At 41.5% G+C, this 19,108-nt stretch overlaps 1 protein-coding gene across 1 annotated transcript in view; it reads left to right on the plus strand.

Moving 5' to 3' along the window:
* Nucleotides 1-19,108, plus strand: part of ppp1r9a (protein phosphatase 1, regulatory subunit 9A) — a 44,773-nt gene continuing 25,665 nt past the window's right edge. Inside the window, exons 1-4 of the mRNA XM_062436026.1 lie at nt 1-155; nt 1,581-3,116; nt 15,359-15,491; nt 16,214-16,334. Coding sequence (XP_062292010.1) covers nt 1,728-3,116; nt 15,359-15,491; nt 16,214-16,334 — 1,643 coding nt within the window. The 5' untranslated portion in view covers nt 1-155; nt 1,581-1,727. The remainder of the gene's footprint in view (nt 156-1,580; nt 3,117-15,358; nt 15,492-16,213; nt 16,335-19,108) is intronic.

Here is a 19,108-nt window from a genome sequence, read left to right on the forward strand (position 1 = left end):
GTAGCGGCGATTCCGTCCCGGACTATTTACAAGCGTGGGATAGAAATGTTATTTTCGAGAGGTTTTGCAACGAGAGCATCAGTATTTTCCACGGGTTTACCCTCTGGATTACAGTTCATTTATATCGCGAGTCAATCGAAGCCGAAGCCATGAATGTAAGTCTGACTCTTTTGTTTTTGTAACATTGAAGCAACATCGCTGTGGTTTGTGGTTAATAGTGAACTTGATCTTGGTTTTTTGAATCATATGTGTTCCGCGTTTCATAATTATATCTTTGCAGAGGTCTGTACAGGAGGACAGATGTAAAGAAATACATGTTTAACAGTGTCAGAAGGAGGGGGAAACCTGAGCTGTCATGTTGTGTGCGGTGGGGCTGATGTGCGGCACTGCCTGTTTGTCTGAACCCACTGACACAATATTAAAGCCTCAATATTAAAGCCTTTCATCTTTCACCTCTAACTTTATCTGCCTCTGTGCGATATCGTCCTCCATAGAAGCACGGGCTGTTCCTCAGATAGGTCTACATATTGCACAAAGATTTCATATAGGTGTGTTATCATGGATCGGCAAGAGTCCAGCATGGTGATGGTTATTGAATCAGGACATTCAGGTTTCAGACACTGCTGCTGTTGCTGCTGCATCCACACCATAAAGGCTGTGGGTTTCAGCACAACTTAGATGAATGGATCCTCTGTGTCCCAGATGAATGTTGTTGTTTTTTTTATCTCAGTTTTATTGTGTCATATTTCATCACCCTATTTGTGCATTGCCAAACAGGATTAAACATTAATGGCTGTGAGTATGGAATATTTAACTAGTATACTAGCCCTGCTCTAACCCTGTTTTTATGCACTAATGGATGGGTAAAGGCATAATCTCAGTATTTAAACAGCAACTCTTTCGGTTTATGAAATGTTTTATATTTTGTCTGTGGGTGGCATCAAGACATCTTTTGGTGCATTCAACAACATTTTTCCCTGTGAAGTCAGGTTTTGTCGGGCATGTATTGCTTTGTCAGACAGCTGGCATTTTTTAGAAGCAACCATAATGTCAGTATTGGTTTAGAGAGCCACGGGATGTGGCAGTGTACAAGGGTCACTGCTTACTATAGAAAATAGAGGAAGGGGAAGAGATTGAGAGAAAGAAACAAAGAAGAAAGCACAATATTTCAGAGTATAGCACTAGTTTAAACATAGGATGCTTACATTTTTATACTGATGTCTCTGATAAGTATTGATTTTAGAATGTAAATAGCCTAGCAATGCCTAATAGACAACATAATCAGAGTGCTTTGAGAGTCCAATATGCTTTTGTAACTAGTTGTCTTGTATTAAGAGCTTTTATGTTACACATCAGCATCTGCAATTCATGTGGCCACCGTGTTTCTGAGTGCTGTCATTGATGGAAGGGGGAAATGAGCTCTCTTTAAGCTCTTTAACCAGACTTTTGATTAGAAAGCCCCTCTTTAAGTTTTTGTATTGTGCTTAATTTGCCGTAAATGTGTTATTGTGTGAATGTTTAGTCACCTATCTTGAACTCACTTATTCATGCAGTGTTACTAAATGTCTCTGTCTCTGCAGGTGTGAACGGGCCTAAAGGAACTATATAACTACATCAGCTGGATCCGATTAGACAGCGCTGCAGTAGGTCAAACGAGACTCCTTACTCCCACGTTCTAATGAGGTCACGGCAATGCTGACATCCCCTCTGAATCCAAAGACATCATCATGCTGAAGACGGAGGCCTCGGGGGAGAGGACCAGCCTCCGGAGTGCCTCCCCCCACCGCAATGCCTACCGGGCTGAGTTTCAGGCACTCAAGAAGGCCTTTGACCAGCCTCGGATTGATGGAGACTCAAAGCCCAAAGACCTCGAACGGGTGAAACAACCAAGGGGTCGCCAGTATGGCGGCCATGTCAGCCGCATCAAGGACATGTTCATGCAGATGGGCACAGAACCTACAGCAGCTAAGACCAGGGGTCGAGAAGAATCCTCACCACAGAAGCTAGTCAAGCCCACCAACTTCATCAACAAGGCTGACGGAACAGTGATAAGACTCCAGCATTCCTCATCAGCCGAAAGGGTTGGAGGTGCTGGAGCAAAGTTCTCTGAAACCAGGAAGCTGTTTGAACAGCAGTTACGTGACCAGTCCCAATCACCAGTCTTTCCCGGCGGACGTGATAAAAGGGGTTCCCATGAGCACCTGGATGATTGGCGAGGTTCAAGGTCCAATCGAGGCAGCACAGACTCGTTGGACTCACTTTGCTCCAGAACAGAGGCGTCATCGCCAACTGTTAGTCAACTCAGTGCTGTTTTTGAAAATGTCGACCACCACAGTCAGGGTGCGCTCTACAGAGGAGTCAGCAGACGGGCCCTGTACTCACCAGATGGATTCAATCGCCAGGGAGGTGATGTCAGTGAGGATGATTCACGACAATCTCCAGTTCAGGGAACCTACCGGAGCAGGATAGGGGGAAAGTTGCCCACATCCTCATCCTCTGAGGACCTCCTGAGCCCCAGTCCTGGGGCAGAGACTGCAGAGTTGAAACCAGCTCCAAAAGAGGAGGAAGCCCAAGACAAACCTGATGGAACAACAGGCGCAGACAGACAGCGTCTCTCTGGTGCCACCATTAATGGAAGCCAGGTCAATGGATCATGTGAAGAAGAGGAGAAAACCACAGAGACAAAAAAATATATTGAGGATCTAATGGTGTCCAAAGCTTCAAAACCTTCAGATGATGCAGTGGTTACCAACAAAGCTTTCGAGGACGCCACCCCTGATCCTCTACCGACCCCGACCACACCACTTGGGGAGAGCCAGGAGGACCGGGATGCTACAAGAGAAGAAAAAACCTCTGAATCTCCCAAGGACCAGGTGGATGAAGTGGATGAGGAATACGCTGGGAATGAGCGAGTGATTTTTAACGCAGATGGAGATGCCTGTTACCAAGGTTGGGGAGAAAGCTGCACAGATCCTGAGGATGACCTCTACGGAGACGACGAAGATATTGTCTATGACCCAGGCTCTGATCTGACAGAGATTCCTGGTCTGCCAGAAGAAAACAAAGATGACATCCCTGCAAAGCGGAAGATTTGCTTCAGCACTGCTCCAATTATAGTAAGTTGGGTGCGGTACAGAACTGTTGTGGAAGCCTAAATTGTGTAAACACACGTAACACAATCCAACATAAAAGCCCTTGTGCGGCTCTTATCAAAAGTAGGTTAAAACAACAGAGAGCTTATATTATATTCAGTGCCTTCTTTTTATGGCCTCATATTTATAGTTACTGTTGAACTAGTCATTGTTGTTAGCTCAGGTTTTCACTTACATTTTTATGAGGTCATATAATATGATCATGATAAAATTATCTGACTTCAGTAATCCATATACATATAAAACCTTTTATACTGAGCTCTCATATATTTATATTTTCCTCCATTACAATATTCTGGTACATGGTAGATAAAATGGCAAATTATCATTTCTTATAGCTGTGGCTCTCTGATGGCAGGGGTTGTAGCTATTTTATGATGCAGAGTTTGAGGGTCAAAGCCTAGCCCTGCAGGGAAATCGACATGTTCATAAGCAGAACATCTGTGCATGTGTTAGTCATGCTGGTGCTGCACCCACACAGTTTTCACACTAGATGCTGTGTTTGTTTTTCTCAAGCAGTTTCATCACTGTCTTTTAAATCAAGAAAGCCATTTATCTGACTATTTGATGAGGATGTTTTGTATATAGCAGTGACAGAGTCTACATTAATCTGTCAAATAGACTGTATATATAGTATATAGTAGGACCTATTGTCTTATGTGTAACCTTGTTGTGTCTGCTATGCTCAGTGATATATCAGTAAACTTATGGCGGAAGATTTCAAGCACATGCACAGTGTTTATACGGAGGAGGGAGAAATGCTAGTTACAGCTCACCACAATAAGATTTGTACTAATGAAACAACAAGGTCTTTGTTTACAGCGAAAACTCAACCATGATGCCAATTTCCCACAGAGTTTCATATCCCTGGTAACAGGCCTGTTCCATTTTTTTGGTTGTTGTTGTTCTATAGATTTATCTATTCCCAGTATTTGTTACATCATCTGCTTTGAAGTATTTCAATACTGTTTTCAGTACTGAGTTGGACACAATGAGGCTAGTGTTGTTTGTGGATTGGGAAAATGGATTTGGAAGATTATGAGAAATATTTTTCAGTCTTTATCCTCAAGTATTTGGAATCTAAGCTTAGATTTTTTAGTAGTAAACAACATGCTTTAGGAGTTTTTATTTAATTTGTCCGTGAAATCTGTTTTTATTCCTCAGATTTATGTATGTGATGTGTGTGTTTGTTGTGTAGATTAAACACATGAAGGGTGGTGATTGAGAGAGTGAAGTGTATGTATGTATGTGGGGTTTGGAGCTAACACAAACATGCCACAGGTTGAGGATCAATCCTATTAACATGCTGTAACGAACCAGGACAATTAGCCCAGTTATTCTGAGGTGAAAAAGTGATGTTGGCTAACTAATTATCCTGTACTGTCTCTGAAATAATGTGTCCTTTCGCTCCTCCCTCTCAGGACTCAACACACGTGCCTGAAAACACATTTGAACAGAAGTTATATTCACGTTTAATTCTTGCATTATCTGGCTTAAATACACAAAGTAACATTTAGCATATTATTGTTCATGCTACTAAGCATTATATATTTCATTAAAGATACTACAAAACCTATTTTTGACAATTTGAAAAATAGGTTTGAGACAAATTCTGCAAATTTTATTGTCACTATTGAGCAAATTCGAGCACTACAAAGCTCGTTACCACATTTAGGTCAAACAGACGGTGAATATGCCCCTCTGTTGTCTGTCCTTTCAAGGCTCCTGTTTTGTATGAAAAGGACTGACGCTCGTTCATCATATGGAATATTCAAGAGAGGCACTGCCCCCCACCCCTCCTCTTCACACAGACGCACGCACAATTAGACATGCACCCCTCCCACTTCTCCAATATACGCCCACCTCCTCTCTGCACATGAGGAACAAACAGGGTTCTGTCTTTGTTCGTCTATATAGTGAGAGAGACAAAGCTATTTTCTCAGCCCTCTGCCCCGCACGAGTCCAGCTTGACCCTTGTGGGAGGAGACTGCAGAGAAGACCTTGAAAAAAAAAACACACACAATCTTTTAATCTTATACTTCCCTCCTCTTAGTGTAATATGTCTTAGTCCTGCTCTGTAAAGCAGATAAATCATTTCAACATCCTAGCTTTGAAACCGTAATTGATTTACAAATCATCATGGCAGCCACTGGGAAAAGATGACACAGAATCAGTTTTTGGCAGCATTTTGTAAACATGAACGCTGAGTACTTCTGTTTGAGAATGATAGACGCCAGATGAACATTAGATAGTATTTTTTTCTGCTCAAAGAAGCCTATTATTAATTTGATTACTCTGGCTTGGAATTTTGAAATCTAGTTAGTAACACAACAGATACATGTTAAACAATGTTTTATTAAAGATTATTTCTGCATCCTTACACTGAACTGAAAGATTGTGACCCAGTGAGAAGTGACTGCTGTGGGCTAGCAGAGGCGAAGGCAGCCTGCATTCCCGAAGGCGCTGACCTACAGAAAAGAATCAGATCTCATGTTCATTCAAGCAACTGGTTTTTATCCTTGACACCAGTACCTCCAAGTTGGTAGTTCAGTCTGAGGCACATAGACTGATGTAGTGGCATTGAAGTAGGTTCAATCTTCTCATGCACTATTTTCAAAGTATTACATTCCTTGCAGCTGATATGTCTTTGCACACAGATCCAGAGGTTTATAGCTATCTCACACTTGTTACTAACTTTTCGGCACGCATTGCGTTTGTTTTCTTTCCTTGTTGAGCCGCACCCCAGGAGTTTGACTGAAGTGGTCTTCTGCCACTGCTCGCACTCTGCTGTGTCAGTCTCCTCTAGTTTTCCTTTCTCCTCTCTACGCGGAAGGCATTTATATTGTCTTTTTTTAATTATACTTTGTGTGCGTGTAGAGCAACAGCGTTTTCATCAGTCCAGACAATGTGATATCTTAATGGAATTAAGACGTGATGAGTGGAGCACCGGTTAAATGGCTGCTGAAGTGGCTCTGTAATCAGCCCTTGCGCTATGCATGCTGTCAGTTACTGGATCAAAGAGACTGGCGTTTTGTCCATTAGATTCTGCTGCTGCACCGTTACTGGAATGCTGAGTAGCATGGATCTGAGCTGGGAGCCATAATCAATATGATAGATGTGTGTCATCTCTTCCTCTCTGTGACAATTATTTTGTAGCTGCAACACTGAAGATTTCTCTGAATGTCTTTTGTTCCACAGCATATAAAGGATGGCCGTGCTCATTATTTTTCAGTGGTGTATAAATGTCTGTATGGTGTAAATATTTCTTGATGAATATTTTGAATTTGGAGATGAAGTTTCCTGCGTGTGGTATGCACAGGGGGATATGAGGTCATTGAGTCATTTGGCACAGACAGGCATGTTCATGCTGGCAGATTAGATTCCACTACAGACATTTGTTTGCAAAAACAACCTACACACATTTTCTCTGTGTACTTTTGCTGTATGCAGGCTTGCATCTCAGGCTGCAGTACATCAATCCAATTTAGAGACTCATCTCGTACTTTACTGGAGCATGAAAGAACATAAAGACTTAAAACCAGAGAAAAATGCCAACCAACACCCTTTCCGTTGCCATTCCACAAATGTGCCAGGCATTAAGAGACAGTTATCGAGGCTCCCAGCTTTTTGTCAAGAAGTAACTTCTGTCATGTCTTCACTACACTACATGACAGTTTAAATCCAACCATGTTGTTTTCTACATGCAGCAGCAGTAAAAATCTGCATGACTCTAACAGCATCTTTATCTGGAGCGTCCCCTCATATAGTCTTGTGTTTCCCAAGCTGAAATGAGATGGCCTCCAGCCAGGCCCTTTGCTCTCTGACCGCGTTTTCTGATGGAAAGGATTACTCTACTTTAGGGCAGTCTGTCTTTCTGGCTGATGATATATGTGTAACAACATAGCTCAAATTTTGGACCCAATGCTGACATGGACTTAAGCAATGTCATTTGTAAATATTATGTAGCTCTGCAACAGCATTGCTTAGCCTCCTTCAGCATAGTGTATTGTTGATGTCTTTTTTTAGATGAAAATTAGTTTTGCAATCCCAATGACAGATGTTGCAGTCATGCTTAAAAGTACAGCTACTATATTATTTGCATTACATGACTTTCTTAATATCTCTCAAGTGGGGAGCTCTTGAGCACCCAGTTCTTCTCCTTTCTCCACTGAATTCTCATGTTTTCCCTCTGTGAGCTGAGTGAAGCTGGCTGTCAACTTGCTAATTATTATAATCTATGGCTGGGCATAATGGGACAGAGCAGGATTTTTTTTTTGGAGAGAGTTCAAACACTTTGTGACAGCAGCTATATAACAGCTGACATTTTGGTTTGAACAGTAAAAACAGCGACAGTCAGAACGACAGTCGGTATTTGACAGTATTTTGGTTAAGCTTCTTTTCAGGCGGCTAAATCGAAAATCTCGACTAACCGCTAGACTTCTTACAAATTATCAAGCATGCAGGATTTGTGCAGCTTTATATATTATTATGTACTGTGGGTATTTGCAGTCAAAACGTTGATGTAAATGTTCATAAACAGCTCAAACATTCATAAGATATTATGTTTTATGTTGTAGTCAAGCCATGAATGGATTTTTCCTTCCTCTCTTATCTCTGACGTGAACAACTACTCCAAACTGTGGTTTGATGTGTGCGTATTTGTGCGTGCTTAGTCACTCTATTATTAATGCAGTGGTGTTTTTGTTTGCTTGTTTCTGTGCCACCCGATCCTCCCTGGGGGATGCATTTTTAATGATCCAGGAAAGGCGAGACGTGCCTTGTGGGTTCTGAGGCTGGTCAGTTGCCACAGTGGATTTTATCATGAACCATCACCCAACCCCAACCTACCCAATCTGGTCCCCTAATGATATCATCAGTGCGTTAGCAACTTTTATAGCTGTAAAAAAAACTGCACAGAGCGCACTGTCTCAGTGACACAATGTTCTCAGTACGTGCAGAGGAAGGCCCAGACTGTTGCACTGTTCCTGTTTACAGTGAACCAGGAACACCACTAAGATGAACTGTCTGAAATTTCACTTAATAAGATACCCAAATGTCTAACCATGGACTGATTTTTGTCCATGTGCACAAACACAGTAGTCCACATCACACAGGGTGGTCATTATGCAGTGTAGAATATGAAAACTGAGTGTGAACCCAAACTGTGCCAAGTCATTGCTGCAGCCTAATGAATTAGATAGTGGGCATGTACTATAACAAGCAACATGTTGTTGTTGTGCTATTTCTGATCCCAGCCATGACCAAGACATGACACAAAGCACGGCATTGTCTGCAGTCATTCAGTCGCAGTTGTTTACTATTCTCTGCCCCCCTGTTTTAATCTGACCTCTCTCTCTCTGTGTCTCTCTCTTTCTGTCTGTCTGTCTCTCTCTCTCTCTCTCTCTCTCTCCCTCTCTCCCTCTCTCCTCTCTCTCTCTCTCTCTCTCTCTCTCTCTCTCTCTCTCTCTCTCTCTCTCTCTCTCTCTCTCTCTCTCTCTCTCTCTCTCTCTCTCTCTCTCTCTCTCTCTCCCTGTCCAGTAGTTGGCTCTCCACTCAGTTTGTTGCTGGGAGTCATCATGGCACCTGGTGGTAGTGTGCCACAAATGGTGGAAGGAAATGTGTTTCTCAAGAGTGAAACAAGCAGGTTTCAGAGACGGCAGCCAAAAAAACGTGGTTTACTCAGTTAGATTGAAAGATAAACAAAATCGTAATAACATTAGAAGAGAGTACATTGGCTGCGTTTCTCTTTTCAAGATGTTATCTTGTATGGACAGTACGTGTCTACTCTGTATGCAGAAGCTGAATCTGAGGTTAAAAAAAGAAGCGCTGACTTGTGAGATCGTGGCTTTCAACGACAAATCAAATGCCAGTGTCACTTCCTCACATGGGGGTGATGGATTCAAAGATGACAGGAACTTTTTCCTCAAACTGACTGTACGTCCTTGCTTATGTTTATAATAAACCACATACTGTCTGTCTCTGTTTGTTTCTCTCCTTTTCTCACTCCTTCTTCTTCCCACCTCCACCTCTTTATATCTGTCAGTCTCGGTCTGTTCTTGCAAGACATTAATTCATTTCCATCATCAGCAACTGTCTCATCCCCTCAGTGCTCAGACACTTTCCTCAGCACCTGTCAGCTCTCCAGCATGGTGTGTGTGTGCGTGCATTTAGGTGTATGGCCATAGGTAGACCTAATGGAATGCAAATGTGCTGAGCTGTCGCAGCAGAGCAGATTCTGTGTGTGTGTGTGTGTGTGTGTGTTTGTCAGGCTGTAGTTAATCCACTGCAGGGTTTGCTGGGCTCGTGCCACAGCTGTAAGAACATTTCTCCTGGGCGGGTGATGTCAATGGCACGGACACACCAAAGGCCCAGTTTAATACCATCAGAGGCGGTTGGCCGGGCATGGGCGCCATGCCGTGACATCTGAGGCAGGAACCCAAACATCCCTTGTGCAAATTACCCCTAGCCTTGCCTGCACCTTTATTTCTTTCGTTTTTTGCAGTTTCACTCCTCAATAGCCTCTCTGTCTGCTGCTGCTGTAAACCATGAATCATATGAGTCATTCTGTTTCTCTCGCTCGGTGGATATCACCTCCCATCTTCTGTAAACTTGATTCCTCCTTTTCATTTACTACTCCTCCATTTTCTCATCATCTGAAAGCTTTTTGCATCTCTTCCTATCTCTTGTCCAAAGTTTTGATGCCTTCTTTGAACTAGTCTCCCTTCTCCCTCTACTTCTCCCCCTTTAAATATTCTCTCTCTTTTTACCATTTCTCATCCAACCTTACCCCCATGTTCTGTTGTGCTCCCGTTACTTCTCCTCCCCTGTGACTTAGCAGGCCCTCGGTTATTCCCAGCTCCTCCGTCCCAGAGGGGAGCAACCTAGCTAGCCCAACAGACATCCAGACAGACTGACTGACAGTCATGATGTGGTTGTTGGGTTTTCATCCAGTATTTGAAAAGTATCTTCAGCATGCCAGCTTAGCATATATATAAATACATGTACAGACATGTACACGGCTGCATATTCATACACACTCATCTTTCTCTATTGTTATCGCTGAAATACCTGATGTGCATTTTCAGCATAAACACTCAAACACCCATATACAAACACAGGGACAGGGAAGAGGCACTTCTTGGCTTTATCGAAGTCAGTGGCTGTATCTGCAGTGTCTTAGCAGCTGCAGCAGCCTCCACAGATGTCAGAAAACCTGTATTTCAGAAGAGTTGAACCAAAACCTCCTCCTGTGAGACCTGGAGATCAGATAACAAGACTGCCAGGCCGTGTGTGTGTGTTTGTGTGTGTGTGTGTGTGTGTGTGTGTGTGTGTGTGTGTGTGTGTGTGTGTGTGTGTGTGTGTGTGTGTGTGTGTGTGTGTGTGTGTGTGTGTGTGTGTGTGTGTGTGTGTGTGTGTGTGTGTGTGTGTGTGTGTGTGTGTGTGTGTGTGTGTGGTATCAAGGGCATCTATCAGTGTGTCATGTGGAGGAGGGATGAGTATCAGCAGAGGAAAAGGAAAGATATCGGTTGATACACGGAGGGATGACAAAGTGAGAGAGAGGAGAGGCAGTCATTATCAGATCTCAGAGACTGCATGTGTATTGTATGTGAGTACATGAGTTTGTTAGTGGATGAGAATCGGTATGATTATGAAAGAGTTACTGTAAGATTAGATAAGAGAAGGGTGCATGTTGCCCCCAATCTAAACTAGCCGTTATAATGCCATAATGCTATGGTTGTGAAATGTAGCATTCATGTAGTGGCAAAATAATCTGAAAAATCTGTTAGTCAAAAGTTGACATCACATTCGTAAAAACATGGCAGATGAACAAACGTCATGTAATTTATAATATGGTATTGAAACCTAGTGACCTAGATTAGTTAGAAAAGTTATTAATTACTATTAACCCTGATAACAAGTCTGGGACAAAATACAGCACATCTTCATAGCATCCAGTTGTAACGACAAACTCATGAACACACTGAAGTCGAAAAACTCCCTAACTCCAATAAGCATGTGAATGCATAAACCATGAATAAAAGTTTTACATTAAGTTTTTTTTTTTGTATTAACACAAAGATGTTCGCATAAGACTTCAGTACCCTAGAATCTATAAAACTATTTAAAATTCCACTCTGTTATTTTAAATATATGTGATCAGCCATCTAAAAATAAGCCTGTTTTATATTAATAGTAAAAAATATGACTTTTGTCAGGAGAAGGAGTTTTCACCCAAAGTGTTCAGCTTGAAAGAAAGTGCAGGCAGTGGAAAGGAATATATTTACATGTAAATGCTTATGTATTGTTTAATCCTCCAAAAGACTATTTCCATTCAATTCCAGAGGGGCGCCACATGGGGAGACTGGCCATTATACTCCAGTCTGATTCCATTTTTAGTAGTTGTCCTTGTGTGCTTCCTCTTTCGATAAAAATCGAATTACAGTTGAGTGTAATGATCTGCTTCGGCACACACCAACTGTTTGCGTGAAAGAGGAAAATTTGTAGGTATCCGTCATCTTGATGTGATGAGGATATAGATTTCACACTAAAGTTGTGATGCTCTGACACTGCTGTTTCCAGGGATCGCTTTATTGGATTATGTGGGTCAATATATTGATATGCATCATAGTACATTTGATGGAGCTGTCAAGTTTTATTTTATCTCTTGAGACTGTCTATGCACAGAAAATGTTAGGCTGTGTCAGCATTGCCAAGTTCTAAAATTTGATAAACAGGTGAATAATAGCTCTACATGCATGCCATGATGTTCTCACACCTATCATACTGCATCACTACCTGGTTACAGGCCTCACAATCAACTATAAAACCAATCTTATCACTATATGGCTAAGCAATAAAACTCATGGATACAAAGACAAACATCATTGTCACATTTTTAAGAAACAGAAAATGTTCAGTTTCCAAAGTTACATGATCATGCTCCCTCAATGGCCTTAACTAAGTTTAACTGTTGCAGTTCAAGGTTCAAAACCTCATGTGGACAATCACTTTTCTGTTAAAGGAGCAAAACTATGGAACCGTCAACCCGCTGAATTGAAATGCAAAACATGCCTAAAAGAGAAACAACACCTGTACTTTTATGTATGTACTTGTCGTGTATGAATCCTTGTTTTCTCTCTTATTTTTCCTTATTTTTTCTTTACATTTTAACTTTTTTAAAACCTCCTGTGGACAGGTGTCGTAAATTAGTGCTTCACTACAAACACTAAACATAGTGCATCTGCTGCTTGTATTACTATTGTGATTCCCATGTCAAATAAAATACATTTAACCAACTTCACCTAAATTGTGCATCCTAAAAAATAATAACCTTTTGTCAGAGAAACCTGCACTTAAAAATTATACACATGTGTATATATACAGTTAATTAAATGGCAAGGGTAATACTGCTGTATATGTTGAACATGGCCATTATATATGTGTGAACAATGGTGGCACTAACTGTCTGCTCTACATTTATCAGTCATGGTTTCCAGCTTAATGTCTGGTCCTGTATTCTTGCCGTCTTTTAACTCCCTGCAGTAATACAAGCAGCAGGCAGTAATATCCTACCAGACTGCCAAGGTTAAACATGATCACATTCTCTCTTTCTATCTGCTTTTTTTCTTATCTCTCCTTTTACTTCAGGTCATAATGTGCTTTTTTTTGGCTGAGCAGAATCCAATTATTGTCTGACAACAAGAAGATAAAGTATTACACAACTTATCTTAGAAGAGAAATGTGAACATTTTGCTCAATTCAATGCAAACCTGAAGCAGGATGAGAAGACATCTGTTGAATTAGTTATCAGGCTGCACTGATTAACCTTTACATTACAGAAGCTATTCTACCTTTTTGATCCCTTTTTAATCTTTTTTTTTTTTTTTTGAGCTTTTTGAACTGTGGTCTTTCTTTGTGAGCCTTTATATTTCCCAAACTGACTGAACATGGATTTTCCTCACTGGGATACCCGATGGTGTTCAAACAACCCAGAGATCTTGCAGTTTCTTGCAGGGTCAGATAACAGTCAAGTTTCTTCATCTGGTGGGTGAATGATTTCTGTTTGATGCCGTCCTCTCTCTCTGTTTTTCTTTCACTCTCTTCCTGCCTACCTATTCTTATTTCCCTCATGCACGCTGTTTCATTCATCTTGTCACTCCCTCTGTCCATCGCTGTCGCTCTTGTCCATCCGTTGCTTTTTCCCTTCATTCGTCTCTCATTTTTTTAGTCCTCCTACCCCTCTCTTATCTGTGTCTCTCACTGCACTTTCTCTTACACATCCACCCTCATCTGTCCTCATCTCTCTCCTCATGACCTACTCTCTCTCTCCCTCTTTCTCTCCAGTGACTAGCCACAGGTTAATTGTATTTGTAGATAGCGTACAGTGACTGAGAGAGCCCATTAGAGAGTGTACTGGCTGCCAACGGTAGCATCGGGTCCAGGACGTCCAGGACAGTGCAAATGCTGGTGTTAGCATTTGTCAGCAATGTGTGTTTGAGAGGGGTGTGTGGGTATCAGTGCATGTGTGTGCTTGTGTGTGTGTGTGTGTCTGTGTGTGTGTTAGCGTTAATAATGCAGGGCTGTTGATCACACTAAATGATTGATGACAGGGAGGTCATGGATAGAGCTCACGCAGGCTCACACACAGGAAAGGATAAAAAACAACCCTAGCAGCGTCATGCTACATCAATATGCCCAAGCTGTGTGTACAGCCAGAACACTGTCTGTTCAACACACCACCATTTTAAAACTATTTCTGTTCCTTGCATCATTATCACCATGTGGTATGGTATTACTCAAACCCATGCCACATCAGCTACATTAGTACAGAGTGAAAAAACCTTTAACTAAAAGTCTTGATTGACAAATTCAAGCATTTTTTATGTGAACTGAACTTGTTTTCCCTCATTATCATTGTCCTTCACAGTCCTAACAATACTTAAATATTGATTCATGAAGCAGGCGTTGCTTATGGTACGTGTCATGACCTTACATAGCTGAGATCTCGCCCCATTTCTGCACACACGCTAAGTGACAAACGTAAATCTGGCTTTAGGCTTTAGTCAATACATGCTTTGTGACATGACACCTTATTGATCCCCACTGGAGAATATATTTCCTCTTCCGGCCCTTTTAAAGAGGCCGGGGCACAGAGTAGCTGTTAGGCAGTGACTGTCTTGCTCGATGACACTACAGCAGAGCAGATGGAGTAAAACTTTGGGAATGAGAGTCGTGTGATATGTATCCCCAGTGACGTGTGTGTGATAGTTCATTCCCCTCACCTGCTGTAGCTGGTAGCTGAGATTCATGTGATCACAAATTGTCATTGATAGGATGATAAACTGATGTGGCACTTCTTTTCAGATCTTGATAACAGCAGCTGCAGTCATTGTGGGCGTTTCTGACTGAAAGACACGTAAGCGTGCTTACGCATCCTCGTAAACATTATGCTTACCACTGTACTGCTTTTTTTAGCACTAACAGCCGGCGTTCTGCAGAGCACCGCACTACAGACATAACGAGAGCATGCACGTTGGAGTCAGCTTCTCTCCCTCTCTCCTTCTCCTCCTCCTCCTCCTCCTCTTCTTCCTCTTCCTCCTCAATGCACAGAGCAGTGAGAGAGAGAGAGTGCGTGGCTTGGGATGAGATGTGAAGTGACAGCTGACTCTTGCAGTGGTTATTGTGAGGTGCAGCCTCTCACAGGAAGAGAAAAGCATCACTAGCCCACATCTTTACCTAATGCTTCCCTGACTTACAGTTTGTTATTGGTGAATGGGCTGATTTATGGTCGTGGTTGTAGCTTTGCTATAAGGAGCTCTGTTTACTCTGAAGTTGTCAGCGATGTTGTGTAGATAATGCTTAAAAGAAGAGTTGTCTTTTGCATGGTTGGGAAGATTAAAAGCCCTTTTTTTTAAACTTCCATCTATATTCAGAAACTTGTAAAGTAGCAGCAGTACCCTCTCGCCTGCAGAGAACCCACTGTAATCATCAAAAGAGTAAAGGTGTCTTATTTGCAGGAGCTGTAATTGTTACTATACCCAACTTTTTATGTGAAAACAAAAACCTGTTCTTTGATTTAACCCATTTAGAACTGTATAATAACTCTCACACTTCCATAAACATCTAAAATAATGCTGATGTGGTGGAACTGCTTTATTTAAACTGGTGTGCCCAACTACCACTAACTCCTTGTGCTTCCTTTTCAGGTGTTCAACACTTATTCCAATGAGGACTATGACCGTCGTAATGAGGAGGTGGATCCTGTAGCCTCCTCCGCTGAGTATGAGCTGGAGAAGAGGGTGGAGAAACTGGAGCTGTTCCCTGTAGAGCTGGAGAAAGGTGGGAAGGAAAATATGAGAAAATCATTAAGTAGGAGGTGGATCCTGTTGGTTACCCAGTGGACAGATTCGCCCACATGTAGGATGTCACATTTTTTATTATTAAGGTGTGAAATTTCTTTGATTATCATGATATATGTGAGGTGTCCATCTGGGTACTTTATTTGTTAAATTTTAATGGCATGCTATAAAAACATCATCTGCTTATTTAGCTCTAAAAGACATCCAAGTCCACTTCCCCAGCATGAGCTACCTCCTCACTTGTCTTTGCCTCTTGAGGTTTTGCTACTCACAAGCCTAATATGGCCATGGACCCAAAATAGAATGACTTTATTTTGTAGCATTTCAGCATCCATTCCCTGTTATGTAACCCTAACAACTTGTGAATAATTAATGTAGGATGGAAAGGGACAAATGCTACACTGAAAGGGAATTTCCCATCCTGCACATGTCCTATTTATGTGAAGTCCAGCGTGAGTTTAGTAAACGCTGCTTCCCCTTTTTCCCATTAATAAATCAATAATTTTTCTGTCTATTTTTGTAAGCATATTCATTCATCAGTTTTTGATGAATGAAAAAACTGTCCATCACTCCATCTGACTTTGTATTTCTGGAAGCCATTTTTGGTTTGGTGCTGATGTATTGATTGGATCCCAAATGCTGAACATCATCGTATGCACATACACACTCACACATGTTGTTGTGTGTTCTGTATGTTTCCAGATGAAGATGGCCTGGGGATCAGTATAATAGGCATGGGTGTTGGTGCAGATGCAGGCCTGGAGAAACTGGGCATCTTTGTCAAGACCGTCATCGAGGGCGGAGCTGCTGAGAGAGACGGCAGGTGAGAAAATTACACGTATAAATGAGTTACTCTGGAGTCACATCAAAGCAAACAAGCAGATGAAAAGTCAGTGTGTGCAGGAGTTGTGCACTTCTTGTACAAAAAGGCACACAGCAAATTAGCTATTTTGCTTCCATCTCCACCACACTCTCTCTTGTTCTCTCTTTTACACACACACACACACACACACACACACACACACACACACACACACACACACACACACACACACACACACACACACACACACACACACACACACACACACAACTACAGTCACACTCTGTCCCTGTCAGATTTAGCAGCAGGGGTTTGGATTAGATCCGCTGAGAAAGGCACAGCCCGGGACATGAAGTCTCACGCAGGAATGTTTGTGTGTAGGTGTGTGTTTGTGTGTGTGCGTGTGAGTGAAAATACTTTATATGCATTATGTGACAGAAACATTGCATTAGATGGTATTATGTCTCTTGTTTTTTGTGTCAGTTTGCTAGAATCTGTGTGCAGAGGAGGACTGTTTTCCACATTTACACTATTTATGTCCCTGGGTGATGTGTCTGTGTGTTGCTTTGTTTTTTTGTGTGTCTTTGTGCATTGTTAGAGCGTGAACAGTGCTGAGTAAGCACTCCGCCAGGGGTAGACGTAATGTAATGTATTTGTTCAGATATTTTTCACACATTCAAACATTTGAATTCATTTGATCGAAATGATTTTACACGTTTACACATAGGAATGTAATCATGTAAAATGTTTTCACACGTTCAGATATGGTGATACACAGCAACCAGGGCTGCCATTTTCATCAGTTAAAATGCAGCGAGCTAGAGAGCTGGAAGAGAGGAATAGTGAATGAGGGGAAAGAAACAGCTTGTTAAAAAAAGTGTGAAATGTTGATCCTTTCCTAAGTTGCTCTGACTCTGAAAAGTCTAATTTGCCTTACTGAGTGGAAGAAGCAAGTATGGTAAGTGGGAAAGATCAGAGGAAAGCTATGCTGGAGCTCAAGTAAATGGATCTCTGAGTCTGTGGGTTTGGGCCTTTTTTTCTTTTTTCTTTCAATCTGATTAATTCATTATTAGTGGTTCTCAGCAGACCACAATATATCCAGAGGAGTGTAGCCTAGATATCATGTTAATAATTAATTAATACATGACCTGTGTTGATCTCAATAAACTATGTATGTCTTTATTGTTTTGAAATCCAGTTTCACTTGATTTTAAAGTAGTAATCCGGTAATCACATTGGACTAATATTGTACTGTAAGCCTTATTTCATTACATTGAGATTGTTTATCTTTTAGAGTAGATTAAATAAGATTAAATTTAGACGCCGTAGGTACCACTATAACAAAATGCAGTTAGCATCCTAACAGAGCAAATACTAGTATATGCCTTCATACAGTATAAGTAGATAATAGGATGTACATAAGAATGATTCATGTACTGTATATGAAGCATATGGACAGACTATTGGTTTATGGTTTGTATCTGAAACATTTTTTTAAAAACAGACTCAGGACATCTAATGCATGTCACTGCTATCTCTTCATGTTTATTATCTGTATCTGCACTTTCCAATGAAGTAAAAAAAAAACATCGTTCACCACCTCATCAACCGCATCTTAACTTGCATTAGAGGTAGAGAGAGTAATTTGTGCTCTTACTGTGAAAACACTTATCAGCGTTTCAGTCAGTTCAAACTCCAATCCCATTTGCTGCTGACCTTTAAAAAAAATAAAAAATAAAAAGAGCAGCAGATGGAGGACAAATGTAAAACTTCTTCTTGACATCCTGTAAAAATGTTACAGCTTTTGATAGTGTAGGTCAGCTTTATGCAGAGTTCACATGATCAGTATTTCTAATAGATGGTGGATACAGAATCAACCTTGTCTGCTAATCTGCAGCTTTGCCTGTGTCAACGTGATTCTCCATAAACCTTGATCGGATATGAGCAGTAAACTGAAGACTAAAGATATTAGTGTCTTGATAGCCATAAATACTAGAAAATTTGTGCACATTAATTTGTCCTCTAAGTACTAAGTGCTAAGTCGCACACACACACACACACACACACACACACACACACACACACACACACACACACACACATACACACACATACATATCTAGAGGGGAGGCGTCACCAGCCAGAAAGTAATTTCCTTCCGTCATTACCTCTCCAGCTTTTGGGCTCTCTCTCTCTCTCTCTCTTGCTGAGTCAGACTTAATGGTCTGACACACACACACAAACACAGGCGTGCGCACACACACCCGCACACACACACACACACACACACAGGCAGGCAAGCAGACAGATAAATGAGCTTGGCTGCGGCTCACTGTGATGTCTGGTGCTGATGACCCAAGGTGTGTGTGCTGGGGTAAATGACTTTAGGTTGTCTGTGCATCCTTGTGTCAGTTTTGGTTTATTTGCTTTAACTGTCATCTTCCTTTGTTGTCACGTTACCTTCATTCATTCCTCCCTCTGTTCGGAAGCTGTATGCTCGCCGGCCTGGACTACACAAAGATTACAACGTTAGATATTGTGAAGGTCAGAAAAGTGTCTGAGCTGCTGACTGACAGACAACCAGCATGCTTTCTTTCTAACTGTCAGGCCAGTGCGTTTCTATACATCCATATGACAGCTCTGCTTGATATGTTGGGTGTCACAGGCAGATTAAATCCTACTCTGCAGCTGCTGCACTGACACTCAGTGTGGCTGAATGGGCCACTGCAGCCATTAAATAGCATTGCTAAATTTTGTGGAAAATCTGTTCAGAA

This window comes from Scomber scombrus, chromosome 16, assembly GCF_963691925.1.
Source record: "Scomber scombrus chromosome 16, fScoSco1.1, whole genome shotgun sequence".
Classification (NCBI taxonomy): Eukaryota; Metazoa; Chordata; class Actinopteri; order Scombriformes; family Scombridae; genus Scomber; species Scomber scombrus.